We start from the raw sequence: 23,853 nt of genomic DNA, 5'->3' as shown, positions 1-23,853 counted from the left end.
TGCAAAGATTTTCAAACAGAGGTGTTTATTCTTTAAAGTTTTGGAAATGTCTGAGAATTTCATACAAAAACTTTCATACACACTGAAACTAGATCGTATCTCGGCTCTCCGCCAAAACAGGTAATTATACTTTTTCAAGTCACACAGGAACTACAATCTGAGAAAATAAATATCACGACGTGAAAATAAAAAAAAAAAAAAAAAAAAAAAAAAAAAGATAAAAAAAAGATGTGGAATAGATCACAGCTATTCCACCAGTTATTAGAAGAAGTTATTAGAAAAGATCCTTTATCAAATTTCGAATGAGATTTCTATGGCCCAAAAAAAAGCATAAACGAGAAAAAATTAAATAAAAATTAAAGGAAATTAAAAGGAAAATAAAATAAAATGGAAATTAAAGGGAACATTTTTCCTTACCAATAAAAAAAAAAAAAACAATAAGAAAAAGTTTTGACGCTCCATGGCGCAATATTACTATCTAAAACCACAGACTATTGTGAAACATAAAAGATATACTGTGCTAAAACTGTTAGGTTGCCCCTTTGTTGTAAAACATTTTGTGGCTGACAATGTCAGTGATTGACAAATACATACTAACCCGCTAATGAAAGAGTAAGTGGGAGGAGCTGTTTGTACGCACCAACAATGAAGCGCCAAAAATCACCAGCCTTAATCTTACTGTTATATTATCTTTATACAGTGATAGAGAGCAAGTAAACTATGTCCCGAAAATAAACCTACTGTATGTGTAAGAATCTAAAGGTGAGACAATTATTTTTCATCTAGTCTCAACAACCAATAGCCGAATTTACAGGTTCATGATAAGAGTCGACCAATTCCTTTTTCACAACTTTTAAAGCACTAATATCTTAGCCAGGCTCAAATAATCTCTTAATATGCGAAGAAATGGGCACAATTCTTCAAAGTGCCACTATTTCTTGTAATCTATAAGTTTGGTTGCACATTAACTGGGTACATAATCTCAATCACTAGTTTTTAAATTTAAAAATAAAACTCTATCATTTTATTTACTCTGTTTATTATAATTTTTTTTGCTGTCCTTGTTTAGCAGCATAGCCCCCTCCCCCCCCGCAAGCTTAACATTTGGTGTGCCCCTGATTGTTTTTTTGTTTTGGTTATTATATACAATTTTACGACTGCTACTTCAAACAAAAATTATGTAAGTTTGGATTTGCTAGATGAAAATGATGTAAAAGCTTAGTAACAGAGAGTGTGTTCCAAAAACCAATTACAATTATCATTAGTGATAATTAATTATTTGTTACTACCTTGATCTTAAAATGGATCAGAACTACAAATTCAACAATTTTCATGTTCAGCAAAGCTGATTCTTGACTCATAATACAAAGAATCAACCCAATTATTTTATTATCTGGAAATTTGGAAATAATCAATTATTATTAACGATAATTACATTTTGAAAAACATCCAGATACATTGCAGACATTGGTCCCATTTGCATTTTCTTATCTATCTGAAAAATGCTTCTACGGTGGCATTAAAAGTAAAAACAAAAGTTCTTCGTTACCCTAAAAATTAATTTATTTTGGTGTGTTTCAAATATTAATCCACAAAAAGAAAAACCTTTAAATGCAAAAAAAATTGAACATATTATCACTTATTGACTAATATGCGTTTATTCATTAATCTAAGTTTTATTTTTATATTTGCATGTACTTGTTAGAAAATTTGAATGAAACCTTATTTTTCTAAATGACAGGTGTCTAAGGTGTGAGTGCCGTGAGATAAGAATAGTAGCCTAGACTTACTTAATAGCATAAACTTATTTAAAGTACTTGGACAGCATGAAGTTAGAAAACAATTCTAACTTCATAATATGGAGAATAATTGTAGCTAACACATTTTGCATGCATACCCGCTGTACTTGGTCAGTGTCGTTACTAGCAAAAATGTTTGGGAGAAAGGGGGGGAGGACAAGAGATTTTAGCGACCGGCTGGTCATTTTTACCGACTGTTTTTAGTCAAAAATTAGCATAATGTCCGTTTCGAATACAATACATAAAATCACTGCACGCGTCGGTAAAACCGCTGCATTTACCAACCGAGATTTAGATTTCGGTACATATCATGAAACTATTTTAATGCTATTTCTTTAACCAAATGGAAAGTTGTGGCACCATCTATAAAATCATGGCAGGAGTCGCTAAAACTGCTGCGTTTACTGACCACGTTCAAAGTTTCTGTAGGTGACATGTATTTTCGTGGTCTTGATTGAACCGAACAAAGAATTCTAACGGCGTCAGAAAAATCGTGGCGCAAAGCGCCACGATTTTACCGGCTTATTATTTTTTACCGAGTGACCAAAAACATTGGGGGAGGGACGTGACAGCCCTGTACTTAGTTCAAGGTTTTCTTAGTTCAAGGCTTGTGACGTTGAATGTTTCCGACAAAACCAAGTCCAAAATAAAACATGATATAAAAATGTTTCTTAAATTGGTGAGAAGCATATTAGCTTATGGATCATACCTTCATCTTTCAATTCTTGCTGAATTTCCTTCATAATCTGTTCCATTTCCAGAATATCATTTTCACCAATTTGTTTTGAAAATAATGTCTTTGGCTGAAGCCTGAAATGTTAGATGATTAGAACAAGAAAATGAAAAGTTCTAATTTTATTGTCCTTACCCTTTCGTTCCCACTGACCACAATTGAGGACAAATCTTTAATCTTTCATCCCAGAACCCAGTGAAAATATAATGAAATCACTGACATGCCATCTGTTAGAGAAGTGTCTTTCAAGTATTTCACCTGTACAGAATATCGCCATGTAAGGTAAGGCATGCGTTCTAGCCCGATAGAAAGTCTCAGGTAGGTCAAACATCAGAAAGGTAAGAATTCTTCCTTTTATAAATTTTTTTACTCTGATAAGGGCTGGATTTGGAAGTCTGGGATTTTTGCTGTAGAAAATTATGTCATTAAACTTTCCTTAGACAACTGTTACATCATCTTTGCAACTCTGGGTTATCAGCACATCGCCATTGCGTTCTGTCCCCGTTTGTGGACGCTGGGAAACAAGGGTAGTTGGACCGATGACACTGTAGTAGTGAATGTCAAAGGGACATCTAGGGGTCTCTTGTTGTTTTTACGATTTCTGTTGCTAGAGGGCACCAAGGTATTCGATAAGCACATGTCCTCGTTTGTGGACAATGGGAAATTCAGAGTTCCATGCACGGTAAGACCGGAAAAACAAGTACAATCGTATCCATGGGATCGCATCATCTCGAACGAATAAAGCAAGCGAAAGGGTGTTTGGAGAGCTGCTGACCATCCATTAGCAGGAGCGCGACCGACCTTCCAAGCAGACCATGGTGAATTGCTGCCATAAATTCTATTGCTGAAGAAGCCAGTAGAGTTTTTCCTCAGACTGTTCCCAAATGCCTTGATCGAGAAAATTGCTTTCGAATCTACTCGCTATGCTGTTTCACAAGGTAGCAGTTTCAGCGTTTCTGTACATGAAATGAAGCTCTTCCTGGGGATAAACCTAGTAATCACTTACCTCAAATACCCGCGCCTGAAGTGGTACTGGAAATCTGACGAAGCAATGCGGATTCCGATTGTTGCTGATTCAATGTCTCGCAATCGTTTTGACGAAATTTCCAAATACCTTCATTTCAATGAAGCGCAGAGTGGGGAAAATGATAAAATTTTACCGGTTCTTGACGTTTTGAAGAGTACATTCTTACAAAATGGTCCTCTCGAAGAACACCACAGCATAGACGAAATGATGATACCCTTCAAACGTCGCTCCCAAATGAAGCAGTACATTAAATCCAAACCCAAACCTTGGGGTTTCAAGTGTTGGGCTCGAGCTAGTTCTTCAGGATACATCCACGAATTCGAAATGTATGAAGGAGCTGCGGTAGAGAAAGAAACGTTTGGATTAGGCGTTGGTGGTGATGTCGTTGCTCGTCTTTCCCAGAAATTGACTGGAAGAGGTTATAAAATCTATGCTGATAACTTCTTCACCTCAGTTTCGCTAGCTGAGTATCTCGCTTGAAATCAGATTCATCTCGTTGGGACAGTCAGACAGAATCGAATCGCAGAAGCAGCTTCCAAGCTGAAGCCAGAAAGAGAGTTGAAGATTGAGGGTCGTGGAGCAAGTTCTGTCGTCACAAATAACAATGTCACAATTTTGCGCTGGTTTGATAACAAGATCGTCCACACCATTTCCACCTACGCTGGTGTCGAACCTCAAGATGAAGTCAAAAGGTGGTCAAAGAAAGACCGAATGCAAGTACCAGTGAGGCGTCCATATGCCATTCAAGAATATAACAAATCAATGGGAGGTGTCGATCTCATGGACTATTTCATTGCTTTGTACCGCCATAACCGGAGAGGGAAAAAATACTACATGAAGGTCTTTTGGAACTTCGTTGACGTTGCAGTTGTAAATGCGTGGATTCTGTATCGTAAGGCACAAAAGGCAGGGATGGAAAAGCACGATTTAGACGCTGGACTGAAAGAGCTTGGCCTATTGGAGTTCAAGGCCAGTGTAGCAAGAACTTTGATCAACACCGGGAAAACTGGTTTTGCAGCATCTGTTAGACCTCGCGGGAGACCTTCCCAGTCACCATCGGTTTCTCAGACACGAAAACGAAAGTATAATTGCATTGTTGCACCCGAGATTCGCTATGACGGACTGACTGGCCACTGGCCTACCAAGACGAATGCCGCCAACGCAGGACGCTGTTCGCTAGAGTCGTGTACTAGCAAGTCGCGGATCAAGTGTGTGAAATGTGAAAAGGTTTTGTGCCTTGAATGTTTTGAGAGTTTTCACACACGCTAAGTGTCAGTTTTTTGGAATTGAAAATAAATAGATGATACTTTTGTTCGCAAATAATTCTGCTGGAAATTGTGAAAAATTAGAAACCTTAGTTTCCACCGTCCACATATGAGGACATATTTTTTATTCACCACCAAGCGATGATGTAAAGATGCAAGTTACACCACTAGAAAGAGAACATTTTTCTCTCTCAGAAATGACTATTAAAAAAAATCCTACCAACTTTCTTAAAATTCGGGACTGAAAGGGTTAACTTAGTAACAACTCATGTTGAATCTTTATCTTTCGTTATAATCTATGTACTAATGATGAACTAATAAAAACTAGTAATACTAGCTAGAGTAAGCCCAGATTCGCTGGCTCTTTATCTAGCAAAATGCTCGCTTTGACAGCTCATGAAAAAAAAAAAAAAAAAAAAAAAAAAAAAAAAAAACACTTCTAGGACTTCACTCGCTATGATTGGTAGCTTTCAGCCTCCGCAAACGGGCCCTCTCTTTACTCTGGCAGTGCTACAGCCTTCAGACCTCAAAACTTGACCTCAGGCTTTTGGTCTCCGCCAATAGACCGTCTCTTCACTAGAACAGGATTAGGGATTTAGCCGTCTCTTGATGTTATTTCTAGTCAGTTAAAAAAAAAAAAATTGTGAAATTTTTTTTGTTATGTTTAACGATTTCACGTTTCCGATTTAATTAGTTTAACTATTCGTTTGCTTCATGGAACCAGAAACACAATCCCTTGATTACAGGGGCGAACCCAGCGATAAATTTCGGAAAGGGATGGATATCTTGACTGAAGGATGATAGTACCCGTTAAAAAAGAAAAATAAAGTTTTTAGAATATAATTATAAAATAAAATCAAGCCACTGCTTTTTTGTGGGCTAGCTTATCCAAAACATCTTCTGTATTGACTGGGACATCCCTGTGTATGGATAATTAGGCCAATCCACTTAACCGTTCTTGACCTGAGGCACTCTTGGTATAAGATACTTTTCTCAGGGTAGAAAAAGAACGCTCGCACGTAGCAGAAAATGTTGGGAATCGTTGCAACAATCTTCAAAATTATTGTAAAGTGGGGAATATGCTCTTATCACATTCTTTTAACCACGTATGAAATATTTTGCAGCTGTGAAGTATGGTGTATTTCTCTAAAGAAATACCTTCTTATTGGTCCCCAGTGGGGGTTGATCAAGCCTCCACGAGGAAAAGACCTTGGGTACCGTGGTAGGCTGGATTCGTATCTACTCAAGATGTTGCTAAAACTACTTTAATAAACTAATAGACAAATACAATACTAGAGTACACTCGTGAACAGTCTTCTTGAAGCCGTATAGAATCCGAGCTATAGTCAACTTGCACCGGCTGGCCCCGTTGATTTGGAGGTGGCTGCTGCATTTTCCAAGCTCACCGTCTATAGTTGGCTAGTGGAGGCTACTGGAACTCTCCAACGGCAGTTGATGTGGAGGTTATTGTTAAACTCTCCCGGCGCAGCGTATATTATAGAAAGGTGGAGGTTGCTCGAACACTCCCAGCGGTGTTCCTCTAACCACTTGTCACTGTTGGTTCTCAAAGCTGAACTGTCTACAATTTGTATTTTCCCCCTTCTTATCTTCCAAGGCCCAAGCATGGAATTCTGGTTCCATGACCCCCAAAGTAGCCTCTCATTGGCTGGTAGGTTTTTGGTAAGGTGATCCACTTCCTTGAATAGAAAAGAAGGCAGAAACAAGTACTTAAAACAACACATACCAACTATACCCTTGAATTGGAACAAGCACTAAATACCAAAAATATACCCTTAACGTAATAAAACACTAATTACGATAAATACACATATCTAACTTGCTAAAGCCTCGAACAACTAATTCAATTTCTCCCCCCCCTCTTTTATTAAAAAAAAACATTTTTATTACTTTTTTTTTCATACGTTTTAAATTAATTTTTTTTACTTACATAAAATACATTTATTTTTATTCGTTGTCCCCTTGTTCGACAATTCTAAAAAGATTTTTTTCATTTCTCTATAATCAATCCATAATGTCCTTTATTTGAAGAGAATCACTGTGGACATTCCGATAAGGATTAGAAAAATAAACGCGCCGCCTGTCATGATTCTAATACTCATGGAATGTTCTGATTCAATTATTCTGTGTAATTTTGTTTTGCTCAAAATAGATTTTAGGCTATATATGCCTTTTTCAGAATACATCTCTCTCGAGAAAGCTATGAATTTTTTTGAAGTCTAATGATTCTAAATCAAAATTAAGTTTTGTAGCATTGAAAAGAATTTTATTATGAGCGAATTCACTATCTATAGAAAATGCATGAAATAAGTGCGACGGAGGAATATTTTCAGCCAAACTTGGGTTCAGCATAGGACCCGTTATATTTCGACGAAGACATGAATCAAAACTTTTGACATAATTTTTTACAAGCACCGTCAAGTTTTCAAAAACTGCAAATTCGCGTACTCGCTCTATCGTTATTATATATATTTGGTGGGCACCTAACGATAATTTGTTATGCATTAAGGCACTGGTTGTGGATATAAGTTTTTATGGTACCAAAATTTTATATTTATTTACACGTCTCTTATCTCCAGTACTATCAACTGCATAAACTAGCCCATTATGAACTACAAGTTCATATTCGAGAAGACATGTTAGTAATATATTTGCTTCATTTTCCTCAATTTCTATCCTGTGAGACTCTATACCCGAATCATGTACATGAGGTCCCTGTTAGCACAAGCTTGTTCCCCCTGTGTGTACCAGAATGCAACCCTTTTCTGCATTTCTATGGATGCAACCCTTTTTTGCTTCCCTTAGAGGGGCCCCAATGGCGACCCCCTGGATAACATGATCCCGTGTCATGACTGGTTCGTGATTAAGATGCAAGATAGGATTACCCGTCCCATTCGACCGACTCTTACAAAGTACGGAATGTGTGTCCGATTCCTGAGACTCCATCTCACAACACTCAACTCGATGTCTGGTTATTGTGTCCACAAATGTTTAAACTGGTGTGATTTCTTTAATGCGCTGTTGAAATTGTCTAAGGTCCTTTTTTCTTAGTCCAAAAAAATCAACATAGTCCCATTGAAGTCAGTCAAATTAATTTTACAACGCATCAATATGAATGTTTCTGTATTTTTTAAAAACTTGAGAAGTAGGATGGGTCTAATAGTAGCTAGGATTTTTAAATCCAAGACTGTGATGAAAAGTAAATTGCGCACGGTCAATTAAAACAGCTATACGGTATAACTTGCTATTTACGTCTTTAGCTCTCTTTAAATAAGATAGGGCCCTGCAATCTGTATAGCAATGTGTATGAGCGGACCATAGAAAGGTTTTTTGAAAATGTTTAATCCCGGAATAAAGTGCGAATAATTCTCTGCTATGATTTTCATATCTAGATGAGGGTCCGCTGAGAATTTTAGAATAGCTTGCAACTATTTGAAAGAGATTTGTGGTTTTGCATTTTACACAATGTAGAGCGCTGATTCCTTTCATGCTAGCAGCTGTGAACAAATGAAAATCTTCTGATTTCGATTGAAAACGGAGTAGAACTATGTGTGGAACAGTAAGTTCGGATTTTAGTTTTACAAAAACCTCCATTTCGGTGGGTTCAAAAACAAATGGGACATTTTTGCGAGTTAGGCGAACCAAAGGATATGAAATTTCTGCGTAGTTAAGGTAAAAACTTCGTAGAAATGAAGTCATGCCTAGGAAACTACGAACGTCCGAAACGTCATTAGGTGGTGTCATCACCCTAATCGCTTTAACCTTTGATTCCTGGGGAGAGATTCCTTCGGGTGAGACATTGAATCCTAACAGATTGACTGAATTTGCAAAAAAACAGCATTTTGATAAATTGAGTTTAAGGTTGAATTCACGTATCCTTTCAAAAACAATTTGTAAATGTCTCAAATGATCTTCAAATTTTTTGCTTTCCGTGTGCATTGTTAAGTCATTTACGTACCAAACTCAAAAAATCAGAGAAGTTTATTTAGTCATTTGTTTTACGAGGGACGTCCTGAAAAATTATTCCCAAAAATTCTAAAAATTGTCTAGGACTGCTTTTAGCTCCCCTTGGTGCTTTTAAAAATCGGTATGACATACCTTTAACATTGAAAGAAAATAATTGGCGACTTTCTTCGGATAAATTGCATGCATAAAAAGAGTGTTTGATGTCTAATGTAGAAAATTGTTTTTTCCCTGCCATATCAGTTATAACTTCTTCAATTCTGCGAATTTCCCATTGACTATCTTTAATACCTTTATTGATATATGTAATATCAATTAAGAACCAACTGTTTTATTCATTCCAACGATGTTTTGGTAAGGCTTTGCCCTCTTTATCTGGTTTGCCTATGATAAAAACAGGTTCGTTGAATGGTGATCGACCCACTTTAATAATTTTAGCTCGAAGCATTTCCTTAACGTTTTTCATTATTACCTCATGCATTAAAAATGGTGATGTTAATTGTTTTTTGCTTTTAATTGGAACTATTTCATCAATTGGAACGAAAAATCCATCTAAGTCAATACCCTCAATATCATAAGCAGTGCGAGCGAATACATCTTTAAATTTACAAATGGAAGTTTTAAATTTTTCACTACTTTTATCGGTTATTTCTCCGGTATTGATATGTTTTAAAATTTCATCATTAGGCCATTCAGTTTTTAAATCTACCTGAGTTTTATTGCTTTGAGAAAATTCATTTTCAGCACAGGCTGCAATTAACCCAGAGCTTGAGGCTAAGTCTTCTTGGAGAAGCTCAAAATTTCCAATTAATTTACCTCTTAATAAGGTTAATTTATATTGCGTGGGGTTAAAAAATACAAAGGGGAATGAGTAATGAGACACTTCACTGATTGACTCTGAGATACAGATTTGCCACGCTGGTGAAGGCGTGAACATCAGACAATCCCCATGAGCTACTAGACTTTGGTTACTAGATTGCGGTTTCACTTTGATTATTCTAAAAGAGTTTGGTGAAATGGTTATCTGTTTAGCTACATATACATTTCCTGTACAAGCGTTACCAGTGTTTTCGGCAAAAAATGCGATAAAATTTTCTTGATATAGACTATTGGAGCCTAGACTGATTTGGTTTCAACAGGTATCAATAGACATTTCCAAGCAATTTCAGACATCATAGCCTACTATTAGAGGAAACTTAAGTTCACTAATAACGAGAAATTCCCAATGAATTTTTCTGTGTTTCATTGCTTCAGATATAGCAACAAGAATTTTGATTTTCCCCAAAACATTCAAAATATTTCCACTCAAGGATTTTACAGCTGAAAATGACGTTTTAATTTTCTTTTGTATTTGCTCCGGAAGGCTGTAGAATAAATTTTCCGATAATAGTGACCTTTGACAACCGGTGTCAATAAATGCTAAAATTTTAATAGATTCGCACAATTTTACATCATACATAAATGGAAATGAGACACAGTTGGTTGATTCTGGTATACTCAAATAACAAACTTTTGAATCAGAACGGTTCACAGAAGAAATATTATTTATTAGAGGACTTCGCATAAGGTTCGACTCGGCCTCCGGTAAAGTCGAATTATTTAGTTTTTTTGGTTTCCTTGTGGTAGATTTATAGGCGCTGAGGCTAAGCAAAATTTCGATTTATGCCCTATCTCACAACAGTGAATACACGTTGTAGGTTTTCTACATACAGATTGTTTATGAGGACCCCTAAATTCCAACATTTTATGCGAGCATTGTTTCTACTACTAAAATCATTCCTTAAATAATTACCTCTAGTTGATCTTGACATAGAGGGAGTTCGGCTTTGTGACATATCATGATTAATGTTTTGACTGCTGACTGCTGCAGTTAAAACTTCACGAGGACTATAAAATGTTAAATTTATTGTTTCAAATTTCCTAGCTAGTTCTAGTAGTTCATCATTATGGCAATCTGGTGATGCTTGTTCCATTACTCGGCGCGCGATATTAGTTTTTAAGCCACTTTTAAAAATGTTTGATATGAGACTACTGGCGTCGTTTTGGTCGGCTGATTTGCAATAATCCTTTGCCTTACCAACTATTCTAGAATAAACTTGAGAGACTAATTTGTTCTCTTTCTGTTTTTCTCTAACTAATTCTTGTAGTTTTTGTCCTACACATTTTTTTGGGCAAAAGGCTATTTTAAGGGTTCTTTCGAGGTCTGAAAGATTTTTGATACTATCCGGATCAAAATTATACAGAAATCTCTGAATCTCGCCTCTGTTGTAACAGATAGCCTGAGATACCATTGAGGCGTCCTCCTTGGACTGACTCTTTTGTTTTTGTTTTAGAGTTAAAATCCAGGAATGAATATCGGCTGGATGCGAAAGTATAGGAATTGGCGGACATTGTTCTATATAATAATTAACAGGCATAGGAGGAGTTAGTTGGTAAATATCAGAACTAACTCTTTACGATGACGGACGAACCTTCGCATCTGCTAGCCGAGCTTTGAGGTCTTTAAGATGGGCCCCTATATCGGCCGGTATGGTTTTAAATTTAAGGCTAGGACATAGTGACAGCTTAACGACTTATTAGAAAGGAGTTTCTTAGAAGTAGTCAACAACACCGTGAGTAGCTGCCACCAATTTGATGTTTGTTGTATTTCTCTCAAGAGATACCTTCTTATTGGTCCCTAGTGGGGGGTGATCAAGTCTCCACGAGGACAAGCCCTTGGGTAGCGTGGTAGGCAGGATTCGTATCTACTCAAGATGTTGCTAAAACTACTCTAATAAACTAATAAACAAATTACATTACTAGATTGCACTCGTGAACAGTCTTGTTGAAGCCGTAGAGAATCCGAGCTATTGTCAACTTGCACCGGCTGGCACCGTTGATTTGGAAGTGGCTGCTGCATTTTCCAAGCTCACCGTCTGGAGTTGACTAGTAGAGATTACTGGAACTCTCCGACGGCAGTTGATGTGGATGTCATTGTAAAACTCTCCCGGCGCAGTGTACTATATAGACAGGTGGAAGTTGCTCAAACTCTCCCAAGCGTTTCCCTCTACCCACTCATTGTCACGGTTGGTTCTCAAAGCGGAACTGTCCACAAGTTGTCTTTTCACCCGTCTTATCTTTCAAGGCCCAAGCATGGAATTCTGGTTCCATGACCCCCAAAGTAGCCTCTCATTGGCTGGTAGGTTTTTGGTCATGGTGATTCACTTCCTTGAATAGAAAAGAAGGCAGAAACAAGTACTTAAAACAACACATACCAACTATACCCTTGAAGTGGAACATGCACTAAATACCAAAAATATACCCTTAATGTAATAAAACACTAAATACGAGAAATACACTTATATCTAACTTGCGTAAGCCTAGCAACAATCTTTACACAGCCACGTTTTCTAACAGTATCCATAATATCCTCTACAGAACTAACTCAGCTTGCAAGCTTCTTCTATAGGTGTCTACATCAAGATACCTGATATATCCTTTGTTTTTTTCTTCGTCAATCGAAATACAGTGCTGAGGAAGTAGGTATTGTAGTGACTCCAGTAACTTTCTGTGACTAAGGATTCCCTGATTCAGCTGCTGCAGAGAGTAGTTGATAAATGGGATAAACACAGAAAGTTAGTAATATGTTTCAGGATCTTTTTACAGCGTTGTGTAATTATCCCTATAAGTTTATTTAGGAGCTCATCTGGGCATTCTAATGCTGATTTTAGCATCTTGACCCCGTGAAATCCCTTCAGTAAAAAGAGTCCCTTCAGTAAAAAGAGGATGAAACGTCGCCTCAATCTTCTCTTTCTCATGTCTCTAACTTTGCTCTTAAGATCGTCAGCGTGTTTGAGACAATATACGATATCTATACTTCCTGATTGCAAAGATGTCAATGAATTGTGTAACAGACTAAAAACTTTACTGACAGTAATCATCAGCAGCAAAACTGTATATATCAGTAACAGATAGCAAAGGATAAGCTTTGCTTGAAGATTCGAAAGCTGAATCGGGATTTTCTTGAATTTCCCTCTTGGCCTTACAGATATTTAAATAAAAAATAAGTGTTTTCAACTGAAAGTAAGAAGCAACATTAACACTTAAAACGAACAGAAATTATTATGTATGTGAGGGAGTTGCCCCCTCCTAGGTACCTCACTCTTTACGCTAAAGTTTGACTTTTTGTTCCAATTACATAAAAAAAACAAGTTTTTTTTAACTGAAAGTAAGGAGCGACATTAAAACTAAAAACGAACAGAAATTATTCCGTGTATGAAAGGGGCTGTCCCCTCTTCAACGCCTCACTCTTTACGCTAAAGTTTGAATACCTCGCCTTTTACGCTAAAGTTCGAATTTTGTTCGAATCACAAACCCCTGAATCACAGGCCGGTTAATTAGAATAGATAGCTCTTTTGAAAGTACTAAAAAAACTTTATCGTAAAGAGCAAGGTATTGACATGGGGGCGAGCCCCCTCATATACGTAATAATTTCTGGTCGTTTTAAGTTTTAATGTTGCTCCTTACTTTCAGTTGAAAAAAAAAACTCGTTTTTTTTATTTAATTTCTGATCGTTTTTTAATAATGCTGGTAAATCCGGCGCCCCCTTCATAGAAAAGTCCTTTCCCCCAAAGAAACATCCTCCATGGAAAGATCCTCCCCCGTAACCCCCTAATCTGACCCCCCCTCCTCCCGACCCCACCAGAAAAAATCCCTCCTGAAGACGTCTGTATACTTCCCAATAACCAATACTATGTGTAAACAATGGGCAAAGTTCATGACTTGCAGCCTTTCCCCATGAACTGTGGGGGATTAAGTCATCCTCAAAGACATATTTATTAGATTTTCGACTATGTTGAACAAAATGGCTATCTCAAAATTTTGATTGGGTGACTTAGAGAAACAAATGAGCGTGGGAGGGGGTCAAGTTGACCTCCAATTTTTTGGTCACTTAAAAAGTACAATAGAACTTTTAATTTCCGTCCGAATGAGCCCTCTCACGATATTCTAGGACTACTGGATCGATACAATCACCCCTCCGATAAAAAAAAAGAAAAGATAGGAGCTTGAAACTTCTATAGTAGGGTTCTCTGATTTGCTGAATCTGATGGTGTGATTTTCATTAAAATTCTATGACTTTTAGGGGCCGTTTCCCCTTTTTTAGAAAATAACGCAAATTTTCGCAGGCGCTTAACTTTTGATGGGTAAGACTAAACTTGATGAAACTTATATATTTGAAATCAGCAAAAAAATCTGATTCTTTTGATGCATCTATTGGTATCGAAATTCCGTTTTTTAGAGTTTTGGTTACTATTGAGCCAGGTCGCTCCTTACTTACAGCTATGTTTTTTTTTTCATCTTGCTATTGCATTCGTCACCATGAACTGTTTGATCATTTAAGAATGACTCCTGATACACAAGGATCGTTTAATTAGAATAATAAGCTATTTCAAAATTCAAAAAAACACTTTAGCTTAAAGAGCGAGGTACCGAGGAGGGGGCATCCCCCTCATATACCTAATAATTTCTGTTAATTTTAAGTTTTAATGTTGCTCCTTACATTCAGCTGAAAAAACTTGCTTTAAAAAATTTAATTTCTAACAGCTTTTTTGTTAATTAATGCTGGAAGATCCAGCTCCTCTGCCATGGAAAATTCCCTTCCCCCATGAAAACTCCTCCATGGAAGGATCCTCCCGCGTAAGCACCCCCACCAGAACCCCCCTAAATATCTTTATACTCTCCAATAGCCAATACTTTATGTAAGCAACGGGCAAAGTTCATAAATTGCAGTCCTTTCCCGGGGGCTGTGGGGGGGGGTCAAGTCATCCTCAAAGACATAGTTATTAGATCTTTCGACCATGCTGAAGATTTGGCTATCACAAAATTTTGATCGAACACTTTTGGGTAAAAAAGAGGGGTGATTAAATGAGCCATCTCCCGATCTTCTAGGATCACTGGTTCGATACGATCACCCCAGGAAAAAAAAAAAAAAACAACAAATAAACACGCATCTGTGATCTTGCTTCGGGCAAAAACTTTAAAATTCTACATCTTTGTATATAGGAGCTTGAAACCTCTACAATAGGGTTCTCTGGTATTCTGAATCTCATTATAAGATTTTCGTTAAGATCACTTGATTTATTAAGGGTGTTTTCCCCATTTTTCTAAAACTAGGCAAATTGTCTCAGGCTCGTAACTTTTGATGGGTAACATCAAACTTCATGAATTTTATATATTTTGAATAAGCATCAAAATTCGATTCTTTTGATATCTCTTATTATCAGGACTCTGTTTCTTACAGTGTTGTTTACTATTGAGCCACATTACTCCTTATTTACAGTTCGTTACCATGAACTATTTGATTTTGAACATCTCTGTAAACAAAATGATTGCTTTTAAGTGCTCCATCCATCTAGTCTCGCAAAATGTGTTCAATCATATTCTTTTTGTCCCTGTGATAGGATCAATTTCTTGAACAACTTGTTTGAAAATCGCATAGCGCTTAGATGAAATTCTAAAGAAATTGATTACTTCTTTCAAAGTTCCTAGACAATTTCCCATAACAGGTGTGTTGTACAAATGACACACTACTACTACTACTACTGCTACTAACAACTCACCGATGCACCGAGCCACCTGAGACCAACACAGCTACGCATGCTCCTCCCCCACCCCAATCTATTCAAAGCCTCCCTTTTTACACCCACCCACGAAGTTCCCATTTCCTTTAAATCCTTCTTTATGACGTCCCCCAGACGAGGACCACCTGCTTTCCATTTAGCCCTAGACGGTTTGCCGAAAAGAACAATCTTCGGCAATCTGTCATCCTTCCTCCGCACAACGTGCCATAACCACCTCAACCGTTCTTTGATTATAGCCCTAGAGAGTGGTGTTGAACCACATTTTTCGTATAGCCTATTGTTTGAAATACGGTCAATCAGCCGGGTACCCAGATCAATCCTTAAGCAATTTCTGTGGAAAACATCTAGCAAATCTTCATCCGCTTTTCGGAGCGTCCATGCTTAAAAGCCATATTTGACCACTGTCATCACTGTAGCTTCTAATATTCTAATCTTGGTTTGCAGACTTATCTTCCTATTCTTACAAACTTTTTGTTAACTGTAAAAAAACAACCTGAGCCTTGGCTATTCTATTTTTAACATCTTCACTGCTCCCACCATCTTTACTAAAAATACTACCAAGGTAAGTGAAGCTGCCCACCTGATCAATCTTTTCATTACCCAACGTCACCTTTTTATCTTCACTTTTTCCTAGCCTTAGTGACTTAGTCTTCTTAACATTAATTTTCAAACCCATTCTAGCACCCTGAACTCGCAAAACCACTAAAACTTCATTCATTCTGCTCACAAGTTCATCTAGGATGCTTAAATCATCAGCATAATCTAAGTCAAGGAGACTTACAATGAAGCCATACAAGGATAAAACCTTTACTAAAGCTCTTCTATCAACAGAACCGAACGCTTGCTCATTATCTATAAACTGAGGACCAAAGGTGTTTGAAAACTCAGGCACTTCTCAATTATTAGCCTAAGAGTGAAAATTTGGTCGACACATCCTCTCCCTTTTCCAAAACCACACTGTTCTTCTCTTCAAACTTTGTCTACGTCATCTCTCAGTCTAAAAAGTATCATATTACTAAGTAATTTACTACCTATAGAGACCAGACTAATGCCTCGATAATTACCACACTCACTTTTATCACCTTTCTTATAAAGTGGCTTAATTAAGGTTTTCCTAAAATCGCTAGGTACTTCCCCTTTTCAAAAATCATATTCATAATCTTCAGTAAATTATTTCTAACATCAGAGCCACCATATTTAAGAAACTCATTTACCACCCTATCAGCACCTGGAGCCTTATTATTTTTTAATCCTTTTAGTACTGTTGCTTATTTCTTCTCACAAAACAAATCTTCCTTCACATCCAAGGTATCACAAACTTTTTCATTTTCCTTTATATCTTTTCCTGCAACTCTATCTCGGTTAAGCAAATTCTCAAAATGTTCGGCCCATCTCTCTTTGGTTTTTTCCTTATCACTAATTGCGCCCCATTCCTATCTTTAACTGGGCCAAGTCTGGATTGAATACTCCCTCTCAATTTGTTAACATGCCAGAACAATATTTTACTATTATGCCGTCTAGCTGCATATTCCAGATCCTCAGCAATTTTTCCATGGCCTCCCCTTCACACCTCCTTAGTTCATATTTTTATGCTTTCTCCAGTTTGTTTTTACATTCCTTTTGTTTTCATATGATCTATCACTCAGATAATTCTTTTACAAGTCCCTTCTCCTTTCTATTAAACATAAAAATTTTTCACTAGTATTCTTAACTGCAGTTCTAGCTTTCTTCCCTAGGACACCTTCAGCAACTTCACAAATTATTTTTCTAAAATGATTCCAACCATCTTCCACATTATCAAATTTTAAACTCTCAAGCTTAGTATTCAACTGTTCCTGGAAAGTTTCTCTCAAATTCTTATCCGGGAGCCTACCAACATCATAACTTCCCGGGAGGTAGTTACCCTTCCGATATTTCAGCTTTAAATTAACCCTTGACACTATTAGATGGTGACCTTTACTTTTAACATCAATAACGGCACTCATATATACCCTAGTATCTTGCATAGATCCTGCCAGTCATCGGTTTACTATAAAATAATCAATAAGGTCTGCTGTCTTACCATCACGTGAATACCATGTTACCTTATGAGCCATTTTATGACCAAACACCGTATTGGTTATAACTAGATTGTTATACCTACAAAATTGCAGAAGTCTGTATCCATTACTGTTTTCTTTTCCTACACCAAAAGTACCTAGGCTGGGATACCATCAATCCCTATTTCTACCAACCTGGGCTTTAAAATCTCCCAGTAAAAACATCATATTTCTACCTGGGACCCTGTCTATTTGCTCCTGTAACTGTAAGTAAAATTCATCTGAGTCACTAGTATCTCCGTCAGTCGGTTCTACAGGGGCGTATACTACTATAACTGATACCCTGAACTTTTTAGTCATAAAATGGGCAATTAGTATTCTATTATTAAAGTACCAAGGACACCTAAAATGAAAACTAATTCATTAAATTGGTCAAGTGCAAACTTACACAGCCATATACGTCTTAAATTAGTGTGAAAAACCGATAATTCACTTTTTAAGGAGAAAGATCGCCAGTTTACATAATAGGCCCGTTTTTTAGCACTAAGATCTTACATCTAAGATCTTACATCTTTCTGCAAAGATTATCGTTTTTTAACTCATCTTTCTTCTAAGATCTTACAGATCACTGATTTGGCAAAAAGTGTGAAGAACGCCACTGTTTTGCCATATAGAACAATGATGAGAGAACTTTGATGATCAACTCATCATTGTTCTCAGACCGCTGATCAGAGCAGAATGATGAAAGGCGTTTGCACAAAAACGGCCAAAGATGTAAGATCTTAGCACATTGATGAGTGAAAAAACAGGCCTAATGTATTCCAATAGGAAAGTACGTGGTCAATTTCAAAAATAAAGAACGTGTGCTGTTAAACAGCAGAAAATGACCAAAAAATAAATAAATCAGCATTTAGCCTTAGAAAGTGTTGTTTTCTTGTATGTTCTGGTAAAATAGAAATCGGAACCTAGTTCAGCAAAGCTCTTTTCTTTGAAAAATACTTCTAAGGAATGCTTCTTGAAAAGAGCTTGGCTAGACTAGGCCTAGTCTTGAGGTCACTAGGATTTTTGGCATTCCAGGATCTTTTAACCATGAAGCAGTGTAAAGGTAAACATTAATGATTCTAAAAGAAAGTATTAATATATAGGCTACCCTATTGGTTGTTTTGCAGACCTAATGACTTCCACTGATAGCCTACCTTGTGTAGGCTAAGGTAAGACACCTAGTAGGCTGTGTGATTTGCTTGAATATTTTGATATAAATCTACCTCATAGTTATTATATGATAGTAGCATATACCTTTTATGCTTTTTTTATATTAAAAATACAAATTACTTGGGTGAGCACTGTTTGATTATTAAATTCATTGGTTCTTTATACTCTAAGCAACAAATATTGTCATTTACTCTTATATACAAAGCACTATAAAGTCAAAACAATAGACAATATTGTGTTTCCTTTAAACATAGAGAATGATATAAAGTCTTCTGTATGACTTTTTAAACATCAAATTATTATAGAGAAACATGAATAAAGTTATACAGAATACTTTTTGGTTTTCTTATTTAATAGGCTATATGATCCACTAAAATGTCATACAAAAGAAATTACATTACCCCACTGATACATAGAGAAAACAACAAAGTCATACAGATGGCTTTTCATAGTTCCAATTGCAGTTCAGGCAACTTGGTGGTCACATATCAATCCTAAAACTTAGTCAACCTACCTGAGAATTTATGTGGCCAAGAAAATTAGGCTTAGGATGCTTCTTCATCAGCAAGTTCCATAGACATTGCCTGTTATGAGTCAACCCAAAAATCTTAGTTATCTCTATTTTAATTCAAGTAGACTTTCCAAGTAGGCCTGTCCCCCTAGAGTCTAAGGCATTTTGACCAAGTTTTAGGATTATCATGACCACTAAGTCACCTGGACTTGCTGTCCTCAGTCAGAAAACCCAATTTATAAGCCAAGACAGTTACACTAAAACAGAATTAATGGAAAATTGGTTGACTGAAAAGTTGCCTGGCCTTGTGTGCAAACAGGTAGTATAGGGTCTACCCGCCTAAAGTCTTAGACAAGCAGCCCAGTTTATAAGCTCAGACAGTTACACTAACACAAAATTCATTCAAAATTGGTTTACCCAAGAAGTTGCCTGGATTTGCAGGTGAACAAGTGACATAAGGTCTGCCTGCCTATAGTCTCAGGCAAGGGCAGCTGAGTTTTAGGACTAACATATGAACATCAAATTGCCTGGACTCACAGGCAAACCAGCAACAATAATAATAATGGATTGAATTTTCAGAATATATATCCTATAGGCCTTCAAAAAATTATAGGTATTTACTAGTGAAAAGGATGTCACACTGTTATACTAAAGCAATGCTAGAAAAAAAGGTACTGTTCTAATACCTGGGGAACATGCGACAAGTGAAGTTTGGTTAATGCTAGTTAAGTGAAAAAAAATAGGATAAAAGTATAATAGTTTAGAAACATATTTTGGCTGTATATTTGCACATGAGGGGGGTGGGGGTAAAGCATAGCATACAATAAATACATAACCTAAACTGACCTAGGTGCCTTTTTTCCTCCTAAACCCAAAAAAACTAAAGCTTAAATATAGTTACTGGAGTGAGAAACCCCTTGTTTATAGAGCATAAGATAGGAAATTACTGGGTAATGTTATCTGTTCTTGGCTTTTCTCAAGTTGCATTCTTGCATGTTGCCCATATATTAGAACAGTACCAAAAAAAATTAATGGAACAAAACAGGAATATTAAGAACAAGATTAGAGAGTCATGGCTTCTCTGAATGACAAATGTTGATTAAATAAAGCAATACTATTAGATCATTATCTGTCATTTTTATTATGAATCATATACAATATATTATTGTATTGTTTGTACTTGCCATTGTACACTGTTTATTCTAATTCAGCATTAGGCCACATAATTTTGGGGTGCCAATTATGTGAGGGGGGAGCAGTTGCCTCAGTTAGACTTTGAAAAATACCTTCTTATTTCTATTTTGCTACTTTTTATTTTATCATGGCTAACTGGTTATTTTTGCCCCATTACATTTTGAGAATTGGAATCACTGACATAATTACTAGATACAAATCATCAGCACAACTGGGTTATATTTTGTTTAGTGATGAGCCTGAATAAAAGACTCTTACTTAGTTAGGCTACTTCATAATAAATAAATTATTATGGTTAATAGACTTTGAAGTTGATACCACAAGCTTGTGCTTTAACCCCCCCCCCCCTAATATGGAAATATATAGCCAAAGTCAGCTTCAATCATTAGTCAGCTACATATGACCTATTTTTCTACCTAGCCAGTTATTTAAAGAAGCAAATTTTTGAGCATAGGGTTACTAGGTTTCTATGGGCTGTTCTGAGCCTTCTAGTCCCTTCAGGATTCAAAATTAATAGTCCCTGTCAAGTGATTATTTAATTATAAAAGAGCATGAAAAATAGTCATTATTTTGAATTGTGCTGAAATGCTAAATTTTTTTGAAAACTGCAGTCTATGCTATGTACCAAAAATATGGTGTTGATTTATAATTCAGGGTATATTTTTCACCATTATGGAGGGAGGGGGTCTTGATAAATTTAGCTATATATGGATTCACAATGGAATTCTGACTATACGCGTGTCTTATTTTTTTGCCCAGACCATCTTAATATTAAATTAGGCTAATCAGAAAACTTTGAATATAACTTTGAATTTAGAAGCTTAATTTTTTTATAATGCCCTTTGCCTATCACATTTAAAACAGTTGAAATGGGTGACTTTGATATTGATTGTTTTTTTTTTTGCTCTTTTGGGTTCTTAAAAATATATCTTGTATAAAAAACAGGTTTTTAATAAAAATTTAAAAAAAAAAAATTCATTTTAAAGTTTTTTTTTTGCTTATTTATAGAATATATGTCATGAAGGCTAAGGCTGAACTGCTGCTTTTTTATGGCTTTTGGCTGCTCTTTTGGATATGATTCGTTTTTTTCTTTTTGGGACTCATTCCAAAGTACAAGATGATAAATACATAATATCAGTCAAATTATAAACTGCATCTAAAAGGAGTTAATTTATCAAATTGAAAAATACATGATGAACAATTCACATGACAATGAAACAAAAACGCTTCAATTACAATGAAACAAAAAACACTTAATTGTTTATTCGGTATGTTACTTTTCAACTTTTTGGCATCCCTGCTTTCAATAAAAAAAAATCAAGGTAGTATCACTTAAATGTAATAGCTCCCTATGCTTTCCCTCTGGATACTATCTTGATAGGATTCCAGCTGTGCTTTAAATAACCAAAATATTTAACTTATTGGCACCCCTTCTTTAAAAAAAATCGAGGTATTATGATTTAAATATTATAGCTCACTACCCCCCCCCCTCTCTCTCTGGATACCACCTTGATAAAATACCGTCTCTGCTTTAAATAAAAAAAAAAAAAAAAAAAAAATTGGGATCCCTGCTTTCAATAAAAAAAATTTCGAGATATTATCATTTAAATGTAATACTTACCCCCCCCCTCTGGATACCACAATGATAGGATACTGTCTCAGCTTTCATTAGAAAAATAAGTTACTTAATAATTAAATAGGTCACTATATAGTTCAAACAAACACGCAAAATAACGTTAAAAAGCTTAGTGTTCCTTGAAAAAAATTGAGGGTATGACTAAGGGGGTACAAAGACAACAACAAAAATGTCGAAATTATTCAGATATAACTCAAATTATTAGAAAACTGAGTCATAGATTTGCCGTGGCATTCAATAAGATCCAAAGAATATAATTAAAAGCGAGCACACACAAAAGCCAAATTAGGCCAGTAGCCTATGAGAAATCGCAAAATACCCAAGACAATGAACAAGTCCTAATGGGGGGCCTTGGGTCTATCAAAATATTTCAATGGTTTGCTAGGAAATTTGATATCATTTTCTTCTGTGTCCATTTTAAATGAAAAATTTTTTTGGCATCCCCGCTTTCAATAAAAAAAATGAGGTATTATCATTTAAATATGATAGCCCCCTATCCCCCCTCCTATAGGCAATAATTAACAATTTCTTTTTTAATTATATTTTTTAGTTAACTTCCAGTTTAATCTTTAATTCTCAAACCTTGTGCATAGCTTAGTCTATAGATAAATTTTGTCACAATAGAAGGTTTTTTTTTTGGATTCAACTTGAAAATAAAATTCTTGACTACAAACGATGTAAGAAATAGCGATTGGGAAACTGCATTCGAAATGATTTAAACTCATTTCATAAAGACGATCCTGTTTTTTGTCAACATATGAAGAACTGTGTATATTGCAATATTTGCAATTGCATATTGCATCTGTCTGTTTTTTATGCAAAGTAACAAAAGAGACGAAATTAATGAACGAGAGAGTAGTGAAGAATTATGGTATGCCGAGTAATATTTGGCAGGGAAAGTCACTGGTGATAAATCACTAGAGGTGGCACCGTGATTGCGTGGTTTTCGGGGATTCGGGGAACCAAATTTTTTTTCGGGGTGACGCATAGATTTTCGAGGAAATACCCGAAAATTCGGAGATAGTGCAAGCCGTGCTTGATTTCTAATCAGGAAAATTGAAATACTAAACCACACGAGAAGGAAAAGCTCCGAATTTGCGGTTGACGCAATAAAGAATTGCCGCAAAATTAATTTAAAATCGACCAAACGCTGCCGCCTCTGTCGGCGGCGCGCCGGCGGCGTTACGACACTTCGGCGGTGTTCGACCGGGCCTCTCGTCGGGGGCGTTCGGTCGATCCACCGGCGTGGCGTCGGGGTCTAGCTGGAACAAGTATCCTGAAATGGTATCTTGCATACCATCTAGTGCTTGGTCATCATCAAAAATATGTTCTGACACATCAGAATAGTCACTTTCTGACCTTGAGGTCATATTTTTTCACAAAATGTATTTTCACTAATATATATAACAATCAACAGATTTTGTAAATTTGAATTTTCACAAATGAAAAACATTGTCGGATTCATAGAAAATTGTTTCCGCTAATATAATTCAGCTCCGCAGTTTATCATTGTTTTATTATTGACAACACTGTTTTGCGAATTTATTTAGCAGCTAAACAAAAACTCGTAGGAAACCCGGATTTTCAGGTATGAATAGACCTAAAATAGATTAAGAGGGCTAAATAAGTTTTCATTTTGGTGTCCTTGGTACTTTAGGAGACCTTTCTCCTGGGGCTGTGGGGGGTCATGTTATATCCAAAGGCACAGTTATTGAAGCCATACTACGACCGTGTTGAACAAAATGGCTGTCTCAAAATTGAATTAGACAATGTTGGGGAAAAAAGGTGGGGGAATGAGTCTAGTTGCCCTCCAATCTTTTTGGTCACTTAAAAAGG

The 23,853-nt window shown here is 36.3% G+C and overlaps 1 protein-coding gene across 1 annotated transcript in view; it reads right to left on the bottom strand.

Moving 5' to 3' along the window:
• Ripalpha (RPA-interacting protein alpha) overlaps positions 1-23,853 on the bottom strand; it is a 67,874-nt gene that overhangs the window by 3,046 nt on the left and 40,975 nt on the right. The window contains exon 3 of the mRNA XM_089088931.1: positions 2,509-2,609. Within this exon, the coding sequence (XP_088945057.1) occupies positions 2,509-2,609 (101 nt within the window). The remainder of the gene's footprint in view (positions 1-2,508; positions 2,610-23,853) is intronic.

This window comes from Artemia sp. Qi Xiang Cuo, chromosome 5 (genome assembly GCF_049724085.1).
Source record: "Artemia sp. Qi Xiang Cuo chromosome 5, ASM4972408v1, whole genome shotgun sequence".
NCBI classification, from domain to species: domain Eukaryota; kingdom Metazoa; phylum Arthropoda; class Branchiopoda; order Anostraca; family Artemiidae; genus Artemia; species Artemia sp. Qi Xiang Cuo.
The sequence above is the reverse complement of the archived record's forward strand: the minus strand, read 5'-3'. Positions and strand labels throughout refer to the sequence as shown.